The 18,545-nt window shown below is 40.8% G+C and overlaps 1 protein-coding gene across 1 annotated transcript; it reads left to right on the top strand.

Annotated features, from left to right (window-relative positions):
• Nucleotides 1-869: 869 nt before the first annotated feature.
• cdc20 (cell division cycle 20 homolog) lies at nt 870-16,589 on the top strand. Its single transcript, XM_052011108.1, has 11 exons — nt 870-981; nt 7,688-7,918; nt 8,673-8,839; nt 9,423-9,519; nt 11,090-11,218; nt 11,379-11,575; nt 12,422-12,516; nt 12,650-12,881; nt 14,426-14,551; nt 15,284-15,401; nt 16,105-16,589. Exons 2-11 carry the CDS (start codon nt 7,699-7,701, stop codon nt 16,275-16,277), a joined length of 1,554 nt encoding a protein of 517 aa, XP_051867068.1. The 5' UTR covers nt 870-981; nt 7,688-7,698; the 3' UTR covers nt 16,278-16,589.
• Nucleotides 16,590-18,545: the final 1,956 nt, after the last annotated feature.

The following is an 18,545-nucleotide window of genomic DNA, read 5'->3' on the forward strand; positions in this document are numbered from 1 at the left end:
AAGGAGTTTGTACGTTCTCCCCGTGTCCACGTGGCTTCCCTCTGGGTGCTCCAGTTTCCTCCCACATTCCAAAGACGTACAGGTTAGGAAGTTGTGGGCAGGCTATGTTGGTGCCAGAAGCGTGGCGACACTTGCAGGCTGCCCCCAGAACACTCTATGCAAAAGATGTATTTCACTGTGTGTTTCGATGTACATGTGACTAATAAAGACTACTAGTCTACCGATCTAAATCTACTGGTACAGAGAACAAGAACTTAAAATAAAACCAGTAAGCCACTCAGCTCCTCATGCCCCACCCTCTTCCCTCCCTGTTCCCCATAGCCCTCCATTTCCTGATCTTTCAAAAATTTATTTTTCAGGTCCAGTTCCTCTCTCCAAAGATGCTACCTGACCTGTTGAGCGTTTCTGGCACTTTGTGTTTCTAAATTAACTGCCATTTCTTAACCTGTGATGCCATCCCAACTGTATACTTAGAATCCAGAATTTTCAACTGAAACAGAGGAAACTATGAATACATAAGGGGTGAACCTTAACTGTTCCTTTTCTGCAGATATTGCCCGAGTGTATCCAGCATTTTCGTTATTTTTTTTTGTTTCAGCCTAGTCTTACTGCTTTTTCTTACATTCATGCGCTCTTTCCGCATTCCTGACTTTCTTCCCTGCACGTTTTAAATAACCTTTGCAACACAGCTGGCAGAAGAGCTGTAGCACACGTTGCCTTGACCAAACACGGCCTCAACCGCTTCAATTTGGCAGCGCGCACATAGGACGCATGCGTAACTTGGCTCAGTTGGCATCCAATCACGAGCACGCTGCGCTTCGTCCAATGGGGTGGCTGTTTTTATTCAACCGGTCCAATGGGCGAGAGCCGTTCGGGCGCCGGTTGGAGACTGAGATTTAAATCCATTGGCGAGGAAGCGGCGGCCATTTCATGCACCTGAGGTCGGACTGGAGAGTGTGGGACAGACGCCTGACGGAGCCGGTGAGACAGCGGCCGAGGTCCCGGTCCACTTGCATTTGAAGGCTGGCTTGGGGCTTGGGGCTTGGGGCGTCATCTGGAAGTTGAAGGGCGAGTTGGAGTGGCTCCCGGTTTGGCGGCGGACCCGGTCCGGTGTTGGGGCTCAGGAGTGGGTCCTGCTGCAGGCCTCCCTCTCAGGTGCTGCCTCGGCCTCTGGCACTCAGTCCAGTGCCGGGCGTGCTCTGCTGAGCAAGTGGCGGAGGTGTTGAGCCAATGTTATGCCTTTCTGAAGGCACAACGTCTTGTTGGGAATACAAGGGGGAAACGGTCTACCAATGACCAATTTATCGTAGTAACCAACAGGAGAGAAATTATAGGGCTGAGACCTCAAATCGTCCTGAATCTCATGACAATTTCTTCGGCTTTTGGGGTGGTTGCAGAGATGGTGATTTGGATTTTGTTTTTGCATAATTATTGTGATTTGGTAGATACAGATGTAATTGGTTTAGTGTTGTCATGTACTAAGATGCAGTGAATAGCTCTGTTTTGCATGCCATCCAGGCAGATGATTCCAAACACCAGTACATCGAGGTTGTGCAAAAGGAAAAGCAATAACAGAATGCAGAATATAGTGATACAGTTATAGAGAAAGTGCAGGTGGGTAAATAAGGTGCAAGGAGCATGACAAGATAGAGGGATCAGAAGTTCATCTTTATCATACAAGATCTGTTTGAGAGGCTTGTAACAGTGAGATAGAACCTGACCTTGAGCCTGGTGGTCTTCTGCCCAATTGGAGGGGGGGGGGGGAGTGGAGAAGAGAGAATGACTGGGGTGGGAGAGGTCTTTGGTTATGTTGGCTGCTTTTCCAGTCTATCACAAGAATCAGCCTCCCCACCATTGACTCTGTGTATACTTCCTACTGCCTTGGCAAAGCAGCCAATGTAACCAAAGACCCCTCCCACCCCTGTCAATGGTAGGGAGGCTGGTTTTTTGTGATAGACTGGGCTGCATTCACAACTCTGCAATTTCTTACAGTCTTAGGCAGAGCAGTTGCCATACCATGCTGTGATGCATCCAGATAGCAACAAACAAAATGCTGGAGGAACTCGGGGTCAGGCAGCATCCATGGAAGGAAATGGACAGTTGGCATTTTGGGTTGAGACCCAGTCCTGATGAAGGGTCTTGACTTGAAATGCTGACTGTCCATTTCCTTCCATAGATGCTGCCTGACCTGCTGAGTTCCTCCAGCTTTTTAAGTGTTGCTCCAGGTTTCCATCATCTACAGTCTGTCTTGTCTCCATGCATCAGATAGGATGCTTTCTATGTTTCATCTGTATAATAAAAAAGTGGTGAGCAAAGCAGCAGCAAACTAAGTGATAGATTTGCCTGGTGTTGGGAGTAGGGGAAAATATTGAGGATTGCAGTTGCCATTTTTCTTAGAGGAAACCCCATTCAATGCATCTGAGTTTGGAGGATAAAACTAGCAGGTTACACTCTAGGTTCCCTTCTGGATGTGCTGGAGCTTAGAAATTAAGTATGCTCTAGCCTTGGTACTTGAATGGGAGACCAGCTGGGAGTTCCACTGCCTGTAGAAGGGATGTGCACAGCTGATAATTTCCCATGATAAGCATTTTTCAGCATGTCATGTTGCCCCATGATTGATCATTTTGAGCTGAATAGCATTATGAACTAAGCAAATTGGGTATGGTAACTGGTGGATTAGACTTTTCAGAAGATATTTGATAAGCTGCCACATGACATAAGATTAGAGGTTGTGGTTTCACCCTGGTTGGGCATCAAAGAGCAGGAATCTCAGTGTGAGATGCAGTTAATGAGGTGTTGTAGGGATCAATGCTTTATAATCTGCACCAATGATTTTTATCTTTAGGATATGGTAACTCTGGCAAGGGCAACATCTATCTATTTGCCTAGGAAAACTCTTGGTGCAGGATCAGGAGTTCTGTAATTTAGGCTAGGGAGGGGCTTAGAGTAAAACTTCCAGGTATAGTATCAGCTTTTTTTGTTATGTGGTAACTTTCACACTTTTTGATCGTCCATTTAAACTGCTGGTGCTTGAAACCTCAATTGGTATTGGTTTATTATTGTCACTTGTACCGAGGTACAGTGAAAAGCTTGTCTTACAAACCGATCGTACAGGTCAATTCATTACACAGTGCAGTTACATTGAGATAGTGCAAGGTGCATTGATGTAGTACAGATAAAAAACAATAACAGTACAGAGTAAAGTGTCACAGCTACAGAGAAAGTGCAGTGCAATAAGGTGCAAGGTTATAACAAGGTAGATCGTGAGGTCATAGCTATACTCCATGGTCAACAACCTTGAGACAGGATACCCTGAGGCCCTCTTCATCATCGCAGGGGACTTCAATCAAGCCAACCTCAAAAGTGTGTTACCAAAATACTATCAGCACATCTGCTCCACCAGGGGCACCAACAACCTTGACCACTACCATACTACCATCAAAGATGCCTTCCGAGCCACCCCTTGTCCCCACTTTGGGAAATCAGACCACCAGACTGTGCTCCTTCTCCCTGCATACAAACAGAAACTGAAACGGGAGGATCTGGTACGGAGAGTCGTGCAGTGCTGGTCTGAGGAAGCAGATGAGCTCCTCCGTGACTGCTTTGAGACAGTGGACTGGTCCATGTTCAAAGACTCAGCTGCCAGCCTTGAGTGTGCTGCCACCATCACAGACTTTATCAGCAAGTGTGTGGAGGACTGTGTACCAAAGAAGACAATATGGGTGTTCCCAAACAGGAAACCATGGATGAACTGGGAGATCCACTCCCTACTGAAGGAGAGGACTGCTGCACACAAATCTGGTGATCTCGATCTGTACAAGAAATCGAGGTCTGACCTTCGAAAAGCTATCAGGGTTGCCAAGAGGCAATACCAACTCAAAATAGTCCCTGACCAGCTGCCAGTTATGGCAGGGCTTGCATGCCATAACAGGCTACAAGACTAAGTCGGGCTGCATAGCTAACAACAGCACATCCTTTCCTGATGAATTTAACGCATTCTGCGTGTTTTGAACAAAAGGGAAGTGGATTGTCACTGTCCACCCTGATAGCCACCAATGCAGCTGAACCTGTGATCACAGTGGAGGACGTAAGATCAGTCTTCCGGAGAGTGAACATGAGGAAAGCACCTGGCCCAGATGGTGTCCCGGGCCACGTGCTCAGATCTTATGCTGATCAACTGGCAGAAGTACTTGCAGACATATTCAACCTCTCCCTGCTTTAATCTCAGGTTCCCTCCTGTTTTTGTTCCCTCCAATTGTTTTTTGACAACCACATCTTGTCAAAGCTGTCTGCTTATGACTTTGCACATGACTTTGCCCCTGAAGCTGCTGTTCTCTAGAGACATTCTTGCATAGAATGGGTTCACGACACAACTATTTCGTAGGTAATTGCATAGTTCACCTTTGCACTTTTCCATTTGTGCTAATTTGGTTAATTGTTTTGCTTTTCTTTGTCACATTCTTTCAACTTCACTACCTGTTGGTAATTACAGGCTTTCCATTCATAGAACATGACAGCACAGGCCCTATGGCCCATGATGTTGTGCTGACCTTTTAACCTAGTCTAAGATCAATCTAACCATTCCCTCCCATGTACCCTTCCATTTTTTCCATCATCCACGTGCCTATCTAAGAGTCTGTTGAATGTCTCTAATGTATCTGGCTCTACCAGCACCCTTGGCAGCACGTTCCACACACCCACCACTTTTTTTTAAAAACATCTTGCCTTTGATATAACCCCTGTACTTTTCTCCAATCACCTTAAAATTATGCCTCCTTGTGTTAGCCATTTCCACCTTGGGGAAAAAGTCTCTGGCTGTCCACTCTATCTATGCCTCTTATCTTGTACACCTCTATCAGGTCACCTCTCATTCTCCTTCACTCCAAAGAGAAAAGCCCTAGCTCACTCAACCTATCTTCATAAGACATGCTCTCCAATCCAGGTAGCGTCTTGGTAAATCTCCTCTGCACCCTTTCTAAAGCTTCCACATCCTTCCTATAGTGAGGTGACCAGAACTGAACACGATATTCTAAGTATGGTCTAACCAGGGTCTTGTGGAGCTGCAGCATTACCTCATGGCTCTTGAACTCAATACCCTGACTAATGAAGGCCAACATGCCAGATGCCTTAACAACCCTATCAACTTGCATGAAAACTTTGAGGGATCTATGGACTTGGACCCCAAGATCCCTCTGTTCCTCCACACTGCTAAGAATCACACAATTAACCCTTTATTCTGCCTTCAAATTTGACCTTCCAAAGTGAATCACTTAACACTTTTCTGGGTTGAACTCCATCTGCCACTTCTTGGCCCAGCTTTGCATCCTATCAATATCCTGTTGTAATCCTCGACAACCTTCTACACCATCCACAACACTGCCAACCTTCGTGTCATCTGCAAATTTACTAACCCACCCTTACACTTCCTCATCCAAGTCATTTATAAAAATCATAAAGAGCAGGGGTCCCAGAATGGATCCCTGCAGAACATCACTGGTCACTGACCTCCAGGCAGAATACACTCCATCTACAATCACCCTCTGCCTTCTATGGGCAAGCCAATTCTGAATCCACACAGTCAAGTTTCCCTGGATCCCATGCCTCCCAACCTTGTGAATGAGCCTACAATGGGGAACCTTATCAAAAGCCTTACTAAAGTCCATGTACACCACATGCACTACAAATGTGAAAAATTCTCCATCTTGAGACTCCACAATTTTGATCTGCCTTTTTCCTTTGGATGAAGATGAGGAAATTGTAGGTCAGTATTACAAAGTAGAAAAAAACCTAGATGGATTGAGCAGTTGTAAACAGAATTGACAACTTTTTGATTATACTACCTATTAGATGGGGAGCAAGTCATGCCAGAGGTGTTGCTTATCATGTTAAGTTAAGGATTCGTCAGAAGCTAGGGAACTGAGTGAACCATCCATTTAACTCCCTCAGTCATAGATAGAATTGTCGAGGGATATAGGATGCAAACAGGCCCTTCAGCCCATCAACTTGACACCAGGCATCAAGTGCCACATTTTTTCACTTGTGGTGGTTAAAATTAGCTGTCACATTAGATTGAGTTATATAGCATGCAAATAGGCCCTTCAGTTCAACTTGTACATGCTGACCAAAATGCCTATCTACACTAATCCCATTTGCCTGTGTTTTAAACATTGTAGTTGTACCTGGCTCTATCACCATCTCTGGTAGTTCATTCCATATACCCACAACACTGATAAACTTTCCCCTTGAATCCCCATTAAGTCTTTCCCCGCTCAATTAAACCTTTGTCCTCTAGTTTTAGACTCTATCTGGGGAGGTGGGGAAAACACCATCTATTTACGCCCCTCATAATTTTTTTATAAATCCTCCTTTGCTGCAGAGAAAACAGTCCCAACCTATCAAGCCCTCCAGTCAGCAACTTTTCTGCACCTTCTAGCTTCCTCCAATAGTGTAGTGACCAGAACTGCACACAATACTCCAAGTGTGCCCCAACCAATGTTTGTATAACCATAACATGATGTCCCAACTGAAGGCCTCAGCTGACAAAGGGAAGCATATTATACACCACCTCTCTTGTCTACTAGCATTGCTGCTTTCAGGGAGCTATATACTTGTATCCCAAGGTCTTGCTGTTCAATAACACTCCCCAGGGCCTTGTCATTCATTGTGTATACCCTGGTTTAGTTTAACTTTCCAAAATCCATCATTTCACACTCTTGGGATGCAGGGCTTTGACCTGAAATATTGACAATTCCTTTCCTCCTACAGATGCTGCTCGACCTGCTGAGTTCCTCCAGCAGATTGTTTATTAGCCATCCTTATCTTCTGGTACCTCACCTATGGCTAATATGCAAAATTCTCTGCCAGGGCTCAAGCAGTCTTCTCCCTTGCTTCCCACATCTTTCCAGGATACACCTGTCAAGCTCTGAGGATTTATCTACTTTTTTGCACTTCAGGACCACTAACTCCCCCTCATTTGTAATGTTGATATGCTTTTCTTTATCACCATTCTGTTCCTGAACTCACTAACTTTCATGTGCTTCTCCCCAATAAACACTTCATAGATTCTAACTGTGGCTGCAATGTACTGTGCAAAGGATATCATTGTGGCCTTGGTGAAAGTTATCAATAACAATCTCCTCATGGAAGTCTGAGTAGATATGATTATAGACTTGAAATTTATTTCCAGTTGCTGTCAGGTAAAATGAAATGCACTAGAAGGTAAGTGTGTAAACAAGCACTTCTGCATTTTAGTCAAGGTAAACTTACTAAGCTTTACTTTCAGTTTCACTGAATGCTAGCATCTCCTTGTTCAATAGTGCAGCAGTTAGCATAATGCTATTACAGTGCCAGTGACCTGGGTTCAATTCTGGCCACTGTCTGTAAGGAATTTGTACATTCTCCCCATGTCTGTGTGGGTTTCCTCCGGGTGCTCTGGTTTCCCCCCACATTCCAAAGATGTACAGGTTGGGAAGTTGTGGGCATGCTATGTTGGTGCCAGAAGTGTAGCAACACTTGCGGGCTGCCCCCAGAACACTCTGCAAAAAATGTACTTCACTGTGTGTTTTGATGTACATGTGACTAATAAAGATATCTAAATTCCAATAATGGAATTGAAATGAAAGATGTATAACTAAGCCACTTAGTGGATGATCTCCTGATGTCTTTTTAATGATTTGTTTTCTTGCAGGTGTGAACAAAATGTCTCAGTTTGTTTTTGAGAGTGACATTAATAATCTCCTAAAATTGGATGCTCCAATAACAAATGGGCCTCTAGCCAGGTGGCAGCGCAAAGCAAAGGAAAACAATGGTGTTACTGGATCTTTGTCTACTTCTGCTAATATTAGTGGCTTATCACCAATGAAGACTACAAACCGGTCACTGAATGCATCCAAGTTGGTGACACCTAGTAAGACACCAGGTACCTAGTTCAACTTGTATGTTGTTTTAATCTAATGTTAGTACGTTAATGTTTGAAATTTTGGAGTGGAGTTTTTGTTCATTTTCTGTACTAATGCTTTGAAATTTTGGTGATTAAGGGTAGAAAATTGAGATAAGTACAGACAGTACCTTGTAAGTCTGGGTTCATTTTGGTGTTGGTATGTTAATCTTGGGCATTATTTCCATTTGTGCTTCACTCTGTACTTGGCTCCCTACCTCCTGAATGATGTATATATTTCTCTCCAAATTGCATTACTTGTACAGCACTGACAATGAGAACATCTGAATGCTTTTTTAACCAACATACTCCCAAAATTTGAAGCTATGCCCAATGTTTGTTCACCTTAAGTTTAAATTAGTAAACTTAATGTGTAAGAAGCCACATAGGCCAGAGATTTGGATGCTGCTAATCTAAAGAACTGTGAACCTAGTATACTGCCATTATTGCACAGCCTTAGTGTTAGCTGCCTTTGGATTTGAGCTGGCAATGTTCATTTCAATATAGGTTTGGCAAAAACTGTTGCTCTTGGAGGAACAAAATTACTTCATTGCAATTCATTTTTATTAAGAGACTGTAGTTCTCCTTCAGGATGTGTAGATTCAACAGTAGGGGGACATAACTTTCTGGACACAACTTAGAAGGGAATTAATTTTGTTGTCATCCTTCCCCTGCCCACCCAACTTTTCTTATGAAGAAATAAGGAAGCTGGTGATAATTGTTTTGTTTTTTTCAGGCAAGACAAAAACCCCTAAATCTTCTAAGTGTTCCCGAGTACAGGGGACACCATCAAAAGTAGGTGGTGATCGTTATATTCCAGCCCGTAATGCAGTACAAATGGATGTAGCACATTTCTTGATTGCCAAAGAAAATGAACAAGAAAATGAGTCTCCAACCAAGAAGGTGAGTACCTAAGGTTCATTTGGTGATGAATAAATTGCTTAATTTGTATGATGGTGAAATTTGTTCCAAAATACAATGAGTAATTGTAGTTATTTTCCCCTTGTTTGTACAATGGCTTCCTTGTTTGGAACTTAGAAACTGCCTTGTTTAAGATTGTCTTGCATGAAGAAAAGATACTACATTTATGGGTGTTTTCATTTTTGAGGTTTCATTGCCTCTGCAAGTAGATTTAAATCCCAAAGCATGGGGAAACACACTTTCCTGGATACTGAAGTGAGATGGTTTTGAAATGAGTATCTGGTGAATGGGCCTAATTGTGTGAATTTAAGTATCTTGGTAGTTGTATAAAAATTTTAAGTATATTCAAATGCAAAAGAACTGTAAATGATGAATGTGAATGTTGGCACTTTGCTATGACCTATGTAACTGAGGAAAAATGTGAAAGTATTTGGTAAAAGGACTTTAACAAAATTGGGTGCCTGATAAAAGCAAGAGATGATTGAACATGAGTCAACAAAATATGATTTGAGAAATAAGCAGAATGACATCTGTTCTTGCAATAAATTGCAACATTTCTCTTCAGGAACAGCAGAAGTCCTGGTCCTTAAACTTGAATGGTTACGATGTTGAGCAGGCTAAAATTCTGCGACTGAGTGGGAAACCTCTTTGTGCACCAGAAGGTATTTTAATTTGCATTTTCTAAACCAAGGTTAATTGACTAATGGACTATATTTTTCTGTTTGCCAGCTAGTCTTTGCTGGTGCTGTTTAAGAAATATTCGTAGCTCTAATGGTGGGCTACTTGATATGCTGTTGGATTGCTGCTGAATATTGTAAAGCATGAGCTGTTCATGTTTTCATTGAATGAGTTTTCACAAACTTTTGAAGTAAACCTCCAGAAGTTGTTGTTATCTTGAGGTTTTCATGGCTATATTTGCACCATTACATTCGAAGTCTTGTCTTGGTACTGTATCTATTTCTCTAGATACTCTTGCCAAAATTTGTCAGGAATTACTTAAATCCCAATGGAAATTTTCTACCTCCATTTTGAAAATCCTTTTGCAACTTAATGCATTGAGGTAGTTAATATCTCAGATGTCACTGAGTTTTCAAAGTTGCATTGCCTCTCCGAGCAATGTCTTCAGAATTTTGGCATTTGGTTATTGTGAGCTTGGAATGATATCTCTTTGGCATTTCCTAAATTTTTGGATGGTAGTGTAGTAAGCTGTCAAAGAATCTCTTTCCAACTAGGGTGTTGACATTTAAACATTAGAGAAGGGAAGAATTTTGTTAAACCTAATATTATTTGGTAGAGAGATGAGAGCTCTTCATGATGCATGCATTGAGTGAGTGGGCGAATTAGATTTGAAGCATCTACAATTGCTAGTTGCATGCAGGATTCAGCATTGTTCTTGTGGATGTGTATTTCTAAATAACTTATTAGAGTGGTGGCAATTTTGCTCTGGATGCTGTTGCAACTTTTAAGAACAGATTTATTCAGTCTTTTCAGTTTTCCCCTTTACTATTTCTGTAAATCTTTCAGTTGCAACTCCTTCAAATCTCTTGTTTACTTTTCTTTCAAGCTGCTGATCACTGGCCCTAATCTCTTAGTGGCTCAGTGTCAAGTTGTGTTTGCTAGTGCTTCTGTAACATGGAATGTTAAAGGTGCTATATGTAAATAAAATTCTGATTTGCAGTAATTCACCTTGAATGCTGTGAGAAAGCACATGACTAGTTCCTTTGTCCTCTTAATTTGACTGTAGATAGACCAGAAGGGTGTGCTTTGCAACTTGATTTGTATAGATATACTGTTTTTATTTTTACTTATTGATTGCAATGTAAAACAAAAACCCAAGGGGATTATCCCAAATGCTCAATATGGAAAAGGTGGTGTTTGGGTGCCCAGATAAGAATAAATCTCTAGGACTGTTCCAGAATGTGTTCCTTGCTGCTCTCTTGCAGTGATGTCTTGTCTAGTTTTTAATAGCAGCTTAAATTGGTGCATAGCTTGTAAACAAAAGGGAGTGGGTGGGAGGGTCAAGGTTACTGGGGCTGACTTGCCCAAGACTATCCTGTAAAATAACAGTGCAGAGGATTGAATTACTTGTATTTGAATGATTCTACTTAAATTCTGCTGGTTAGCAATTCCTTGAATCCTTCTGTTCTGTGGTTTTGTCAGTTGGAGTTCAATCCTTTGGGTAGGGGAGCCTCCAATCATGTCCTGTGGTTTTAGTCTCTGTCTCTTCTCTAGGTTACCAGAACAATCTGAAAGTTCTGTACAGTCAGTCAGCAACACCAAGTTCCACCAAGAAGCCCACCCGATACATTCCCTCGATGCCAGAGAGAATTCTGGATGCTCCAGAGATCAGAAATGATTACTGTAAGTTATGATGCTTAATACTTTTGGCTTGAAGCATTGGAAAAGCTAGTATAATTATACCTGGAGTTTTTAATGTGGGATCAACAAATGATGTAACAATTTGTCCACTTGGCTGCAGTTTGCTACATTTGTTAATTTTCTCTTAATCCCAATTTCTTAGATCTAAATTTGATTGATTGGAGTTCACTGAACTATCTGGCTGTGGGACTTGGAAATAATGTGTATCTCTGGCATGCTGAGTCTGGTGATATCCTGCCACTTGTACAGCTGGAGGGTCAGGAAGACTACATTGCTTCTGTGTCCTGGATAAAAGAAGGGAATTATTTAGCAGTTGGAACTAGGAATGGAGAGGTACAGGTAAGAACAGAGTGCAGGGTTTCTGATTCAACTTTGTAGTTGACCAGGAAGTGTAATCTGTCTACAAAGTATGAGCAGCAAGCTCAATCATTGCTATGAGATGCCCATCACATTCTGTCCCATATGCCTCTGAGACTTAGTTCCTTACAGCAAACAGCTTGACGAATTGGGGAAAATGCTGCCAACACGTGCTTCTGGGAAAAATCCTTCACTGGAAGGACAAGTGAGCAAACACCCAGTGTCACAGCCCAAGTTGCACTTGGTCAGCTCCATGGGTCAAGCCGTGCCATTGGCATGCAGGTTCCTACAAAACGTGCAGTGTAATGAACAGAAGGAAAGATTAGGGGGTGTGCTCAATGCTGTCTTTGGTGTGGGAGAGAGGAGGAGGGTGGTGTAACATCCCTACAAGCTTTTGGAAATTCCTGGTTCTTGGTAGCTCAGAAACAGAGCACTTAGGAAGCTATGGAGAACCTTGGGTCCACATTGGCCTCATCAGTTGCCTTCAACCTACAAAACCAGAGAGGGTACAAGTCATCCTTGCTCCCAGGGTATAATCTCAGTGGAATACCCATTTTTTTGATGTACAAAAGTAGGCATTAATAGATTCTAATTTGGTTTGTTTTGCCAAAATAAAAGGAAAATAACTAATGCAATGACAACCAGAAACTTGGAAAATAATTTGTCTCTATTCATAAGACAATGGGTCTGTGGCCAGCCAAGGCATTAAACAATGTTTTGGTCTCCTAAGACTCTGCTGTATTGTCAAAGTGCTTGTGGTCTTAAAGTGCATCTAGTTTGCAGTCCTACATTTTTACGCTTCAGTAGATCTACTGTATTTGTTTTAAGGTTTGGGATGTGGAACGTCAGAAACGTCTGAGGAATATGGTGAGTCACACTGTACGAGTTGGGTCACTCAGCTGGAGCAGTTACATTCTATCCAGGTAATAAATCATGCTCATTAAGATGTGGTGCAAAGCAGTTTGAATGTTCTTCCTCAAGTATCTATCAAACACTTATGAAAATGCTGAGGTGATAAAGGTTTGACTTCTCTGCATTTTTTTTCCCTTAATTTAGTGGCTGCAGAATGGGTCAAATACATCATCATGATGTCCGTGTTGCACAACACCATGTAGCTACCTTGACAGGACATACACAAGAAGTCTGTGGCTTGAAGTGGTCACCTGATGGCAGGTATCTTGCTAGTGGTGGTAATGACAACATTCTGAACATCTGGCCAAGCATTACTGGGAATGATGCAGAATGCCAACCATTACATACGTTCACACTGCATCAGGGTGCTGTTAAGGTAAGGAACTACTTTCACAGATGAGTGCTCAGTCTAAATTTGCAGTTTGCTTTGCAGGATTGAATGTTAACATAATTTAGTGTAGTACAACGAGTATAATTTAGCAACAGTATCTGAATAGCTGATATTGATGATAACTGAGATTTTGTGGAACTGGATGCATAGCTGTTTGCTGACTAGAGCTCTACCTAAATTGTGATATTGGGTAGAGAAGTCCAACCCTGTGATTCAAAGGGTCAACAGCATTCCTGTTCCTGGGTCCCTCTTGATCATCCCCAGTCTCTGTTCAATTCTTTGGCCGGCTTTGGTAATTGACCATAATTACTAAAAGTAAATACACCACCAACTGTCACTTCTACAACTAAGCCTTTTTTTGTGAAGTTCATCCTGCAGTTTGGGTAGGGCCTTAACTTTGACACTGTAGATGGTAAATGCCATGCATTTTCAGGGTGAAGATTTTAGCTACTGTTTGTTCCTTCCCTGTTGTTTCACTGTATCCTTTCAGCAACTAAATATTCTATCAGTGCAGTGTTTTTCTGCTTTTGATGCTGATTTAATCCTGAACTAGAAAAGTAATCGTAAGCAAAATTATTTTGAAGTAGAAAAACTGGGTATCCTGTATGTTGCCTTTTATTTTGTATTGAAGTTAACTGTAAGTATTAAGTTTAGCTTAAATTTTTACACTCAATCTAGACCTCTGCACTCTGCTCTTTTTAAAACCTACCCCTTGAACCATGATTTTAGTCATCTGCCCCAGTCTCCTTCAGTGGCTGTCTGAAATAGTAAAACTCCTGTGAAGCAGCTTCATGTATTTGCTGGATTCCCAACAAACCAAATGTGAAAAGTGAGATTTGCAGGATGAGCAGTACTCCATAAAAAGACAATTTCTCTCTCACCATTGGTTCTAATAGTCTTGGATTGGGATTAAAAATATGAACATGGAACACTGCCTCACAAGAACAGGCCCATGAGCCCACCATGTCTGCTAACCATGATGCTAATTTAAACTAATGCCATCTGCCTGTACAAGGTCCACATTCCTGTTTCCTACTTGTTCATGTCTGTCTAAATCCTGCTTGGATATTGTCATGTTTCTACTACTTCCCTCAGCAGCACATTCCAGGCATCTACCACCTATGGATATTAAAAAAAAACTAGCCTTGTAAATCTTCTAAACTTCCCCCTCTGGCCTATGCCCTCTTGTTTTTGATACCCTTAACATGTGTTTGGGTGGGGGAAAGAAGTGGAGAGAGACCTATCTAGCCTCTCTTAACTTCTGTCAGGTTGCCCCCTCCATTTCCACTCTAGAGAAAACAATCCAAGTTTGTCCAACCTCTTCTTGTAGTTGATACTCTCCAACCCACAGTGTGGTTGCTTCCAAGTGAGGCAGGGATAGTCTTGGCTTTTTGTTCTTGAATAGTTTAGTTAAGAAACATTTTGGCAAATAATTTTTTTTTGTAGGGGCTGCTGTCCTGGCAAGATTTTCCAGTTATACAGCCAACTGTTAATTATGTCTAAATTTGTAATTAATTCTGTTTCTGTAGGCAGTTGCCTGGTGTCCTTGGCAAGCAAATATTCTTGCAAGTGGTGGTGGCACCAGTGACAGATTCATCCGCCTTTGGAATGTCAATTCTGGGTCATGTTTGAATGCTGTGGACACTCGTTCTCAGGTTGGTTCTATAGCTTCATAGGAATGAATGCTGATAGCAATGAAACAAGCCAGTGTTACTGGTTATCACACAGATACTTTGGGGGTAGGGGTGGGACGGAGTTGGATCTTTTTTGGGCTGGAATGATAAGACTAGGAATGTCACTGAATTGGTTCCTGGCCCTCAATTTGCAATCTATAGTACTGACTTTGTTTCTCACAGTACCTAAATGGTTAGTGCAGTTTTCCCCAATACCTGGGTGAGCAAGAATTGTGCAAGGTATTGGGGGTTATAATTCTGCAGGTTGAAGAATAAATTGGAGATTTGACGTGAAATTAGAGGCAAGAATTGTTCTCTGGGAAGTAATGTGGAGATGTTCCAAGCTGTGCTAAAACTTCAAGCTTTTGCTGTACAGAAGTGAATAGTGACACACATGTCCAAGTTTGCAGATGATGCTAAATGTGAAGGTTGTGCCAATGCACAGATTAAATGAATGGGTAAGAGTATCGTTGTAAGTCTAAGGTCATCACTATTGAATCAAAAACCAGTTGCTGATAGCCATGCACTGAAATTCCAAATGAATCTTCTGAGGAAGTACGTTACCAGCCTGACTAAGTAACTTGATGACTTTAAATTATAATTGAAAACTTAATAGATCTGGGTTGAGCTGCACACTTGATGTTTCTATATGTAATTTCCCTTTGCAAATTTCGGACTTAAATTTTCTTTTTGTATGTTTTTTTTCCTCACCAGGTCTGTTCGATAATCTGGTCGACAGAGTACAAAGAAATGGTGTCAGGACATGGATTTTCACAAAATCAGTTGGTAATCTGGAAATATCCAAACTTGACCAAAGTTGCTGAGCTTAAAGGTACAAATTTCAATTGAGTGAAGTAATGTTTAAAATACCTTCTACAACATTAATATCTAATCAAACTTCCTTCTGGAGGGGCTTTTTCCTGGTGTTTCTATTAGAGCAGTTTAAATGTCTGGATGAAATTGACCATATCAAAAATGTTGTCCAGCAACTGGTTAAGGTGTGGAATGTACTGCTAAGGGGCTGATTCAAATTGTAGCAAAGGTGAACTAGACAGGTTTCTGAAAGGAAAGAATTTGCATTGTGGGGAAGTGGGACTAACTCAATTGCTCTTGTCGAGAGCTGATGCAAACTGAGCTGAACAGCCTTGTGCTGTAACCATTCTGGGATTTGTGAAACGGCACAAGTCATTTGTGAAACGGCACAAGTCATTTGTGAAAACTTTATATAATTAAACTAGCATATGTTTACAATATGTCAGCTTTAAAACGTGACTTTAGTTCCATTATCACTAGAGGCTAAACGTGGTAAATAGTGTCTTTGACTTAAGAATTCCACTGAAGATTTTCACCTAAATTTTCAATTTCATTCATCCTGTAACTAGATGTGTGATTATCAGTTAAAATAGAATTTTTTTTCTTGTGCAGGACATGTCTCTCAATGCTGCTCCTGTTTGTATTTTCCAGTTGTTGGATTAAGGTATTACAAAATAGAGCTGTTATGTTGTCTAATGAAAGATATCCTGTTTCTAACATAGGACATCAGGCTCGTGTGCTGGATCTGACTTTAAGTCCAGATGGAACTACAGTATGCTCTGTGGCTGCAGATGAAACCATCCGCATCTGGAAATGTTTTGCTGTGGACCCAGCAAAGAAGAAGAAAATGGCAGTAGCCAATCAGTCCAGTGTGCTGCACCATGGCATTCGATAAAACACATGATTTTTGTGATAGAAGCTTCTGCAACAAAAAATGTGGTTGAACTCTACTTTCAATGGAACATTGGAAAGACTAAATGTACATTTATTAATGGAGGGAAACCAGTGTATTTTTTTATCCACTGGGAATGTTTGCATGATAGTTATTTTTATTTTCACAAGTATTGTTGGTATTATTTCTTGTACATAAATTTTTAACTTGTAACATTTTAATAAAACTGTTTATGCTAGACATTTAACCTTTTAAGTAATTTAACATGTATAAATTTCTTTAATTTTCATTTTTCAATAAACTTCGTATATTCAAGCTGAATGCAGTGTAGTATGTATAATGCCATCTAGTGACATCTGTATTTTTAACTGGTTAAGCCAATGCTTGGATTGCACTTCTATCATGCCAGAGCAGAATCAGGTTACTTGCTATAATTCACATGACTTGGTCTACACCCTTTTTTAGTTTGGATTTAAACCAGTATTTGGTATTAGGGCAAAGCTCAATCACTTGAGCAAATTAGCATCTAGTTGCTATTTGTTCCTAATGCATATTTGTACTTGTGTGTACCACTTGTTTTATAGAACTGCTGATTGGTGTATAATCTTTGATTTCCACTCCAAGCATTGTTTTATACCTTACTCAGAAATAGCAAGGTTAATTGAAAACTCAGTGTCTGATTGTCAACTCTGTTATGACATTAACAATCAAACATCACTACATTTTAAAAGATACTATGGTGTTTGAAAACCATCTGTATTGAATATAATGTTTTAATTCATTAAAAAGTGAATCCTTTCAATTATGCAAACTATTTGTTCCTTTCGTGAGCATTGTCAGAAGGGAATTGGGGATTTCCCTTTAATCACAACTGTAACACTAGCTGCCTCCAACTCTGAAAACTGGTTTGATCCTTTTCATTGTACTTGGAATATAACATCAAAGCATATTGATTTCTCCTCTATTTGGGAGGTGGGGAAAGAAATGTAATGCATTTTGTAAGTTGTTTGTTGAAGTTCAAAGTAAAGAGCAATAAGAGTCTAATATATATTCAGTGTTTGATCTTCAACTGAAGGAATTTTGACTACTACAATTGAAAGCTCCATGGTATCTCCAAATTAGTGCAACAAGTCTTTTTGAGCCTAATTTGGACATGAGTCATGTCAGGATGTGAGCTGAAATCCTACTTGTGAGGGCATGCACAATATTAAGCTGCCATTTCAGTTTAATAACAAGTAGTCTGTTTTTCAATAGTCTACAGCCTTGTTTGACAGAAGTGGTGTCCTGGCTGTCCCAGCATTACCTATGACACTGGAGCAGTCTTAGCTGTGCACAAATTAGATGCCTAATTATTTGAACCACATTTCAGGAGTAATTTAGAAAGGCAAGAAATGCTGTTTGTAACAGCAATGAATTTTACAGTATTGACTTTTAAACTATTTAATCGAACCAACTTTTGGGAGTGTCTGAAACTCAACATTGCTTTTTAACTCATTTTCAGGGAGTGGCAGTGGTTGGTTATTTAGTTACATAATAAGTGGGTGTTCTTTTAGAGGGAAGTGAGAGAATTCCATCTGAGTATGAATTATGATAAAAGAAAAAAGATTTCAGTCAAATATCAGGTTTATTTGAAATGGGGCTTGAACTTTTTAAAGTTGCCTCCAATACTGGAAATCCCCCCCTCTCCTTCACTGTAAGTACAGCATTGATTTCTTTGTTCCTTGAGTGCAAGGAGCTTATTTACCATGAAATTAACCATTCTACTGCCTACTCAACTTTCCCTTTTTGTGCATTGTCAATCGTCCCTCACAGTGGGTTGTCCATGGGACCCAGCTGCTGTTCCCTTTACCTAATTCTCAAACTGCTGACACCCAGTGTCTTGTCCTGGGAGTCATTATAAATAACTCCCAACACCTTGGTACTGTCTCCCCCTCAAAGCTGCTTTCAACACTCCCTTTTTATTTAAAAATGTGTATGCTAATATTCAGTCTCATACTTGTCATAAATTCCTTTTAATGCTTTATCGTTTTCCAAATCTGTACCATCTTCAGCTGTTTCAATCGTCAGTTTTCCTTGTTGTACTTTAATCAAGATCACAAGTGATAGGTCTTGACGTAAGATGCCTGCACTGCACACTGGAAATTTTCTCTAAACTGTTGTGTGTACTTAAAATAAATTCTAATTATTCCAAGGAGAGGTATTTACTTGATCAGTAATCTTTTTCCATAACGTCTTTGTAAAATTTCCACATTAATGCTGCAATGTTATTTT

This window comes from Pristis pectinata, chromosome 3 (genome assembly GCF_009764475.1).
Source record: "Pristis pectinata isolate sPriPec2 chromosome 3, sPriPec2.1.pri, whole genome shotgun sequence".
NCBI lineage: Eukaryota > Metazoa > Chordata > Chondrichthyes > Rhinopristiformes > Pristidae > Pristis > Pristis pectinata.

Coding starts and splice junctions, on each gene's coding strand:
- cdc20 (XM_052011108.1), top strand. CDS start 7,699: ATGTCTCAGTTTGTTTTTGAGAGTGACATTAATAATCTCCTAAAATTG. Junction 7,919..8,672: donor GACACCTAGTAAGACACCAG/GTACCTAGTTCA, acceptor TGTTTTTTTCAG/GCAAGACAAAAACCCCTAAA. Junction 11,576..12,421: donor CTAGGAATGGAGAGGTACAG/GTAAGAACAGAG, acceptor ATTTGTTTTAAG/GTTTGGGATGTGGAACGTCA.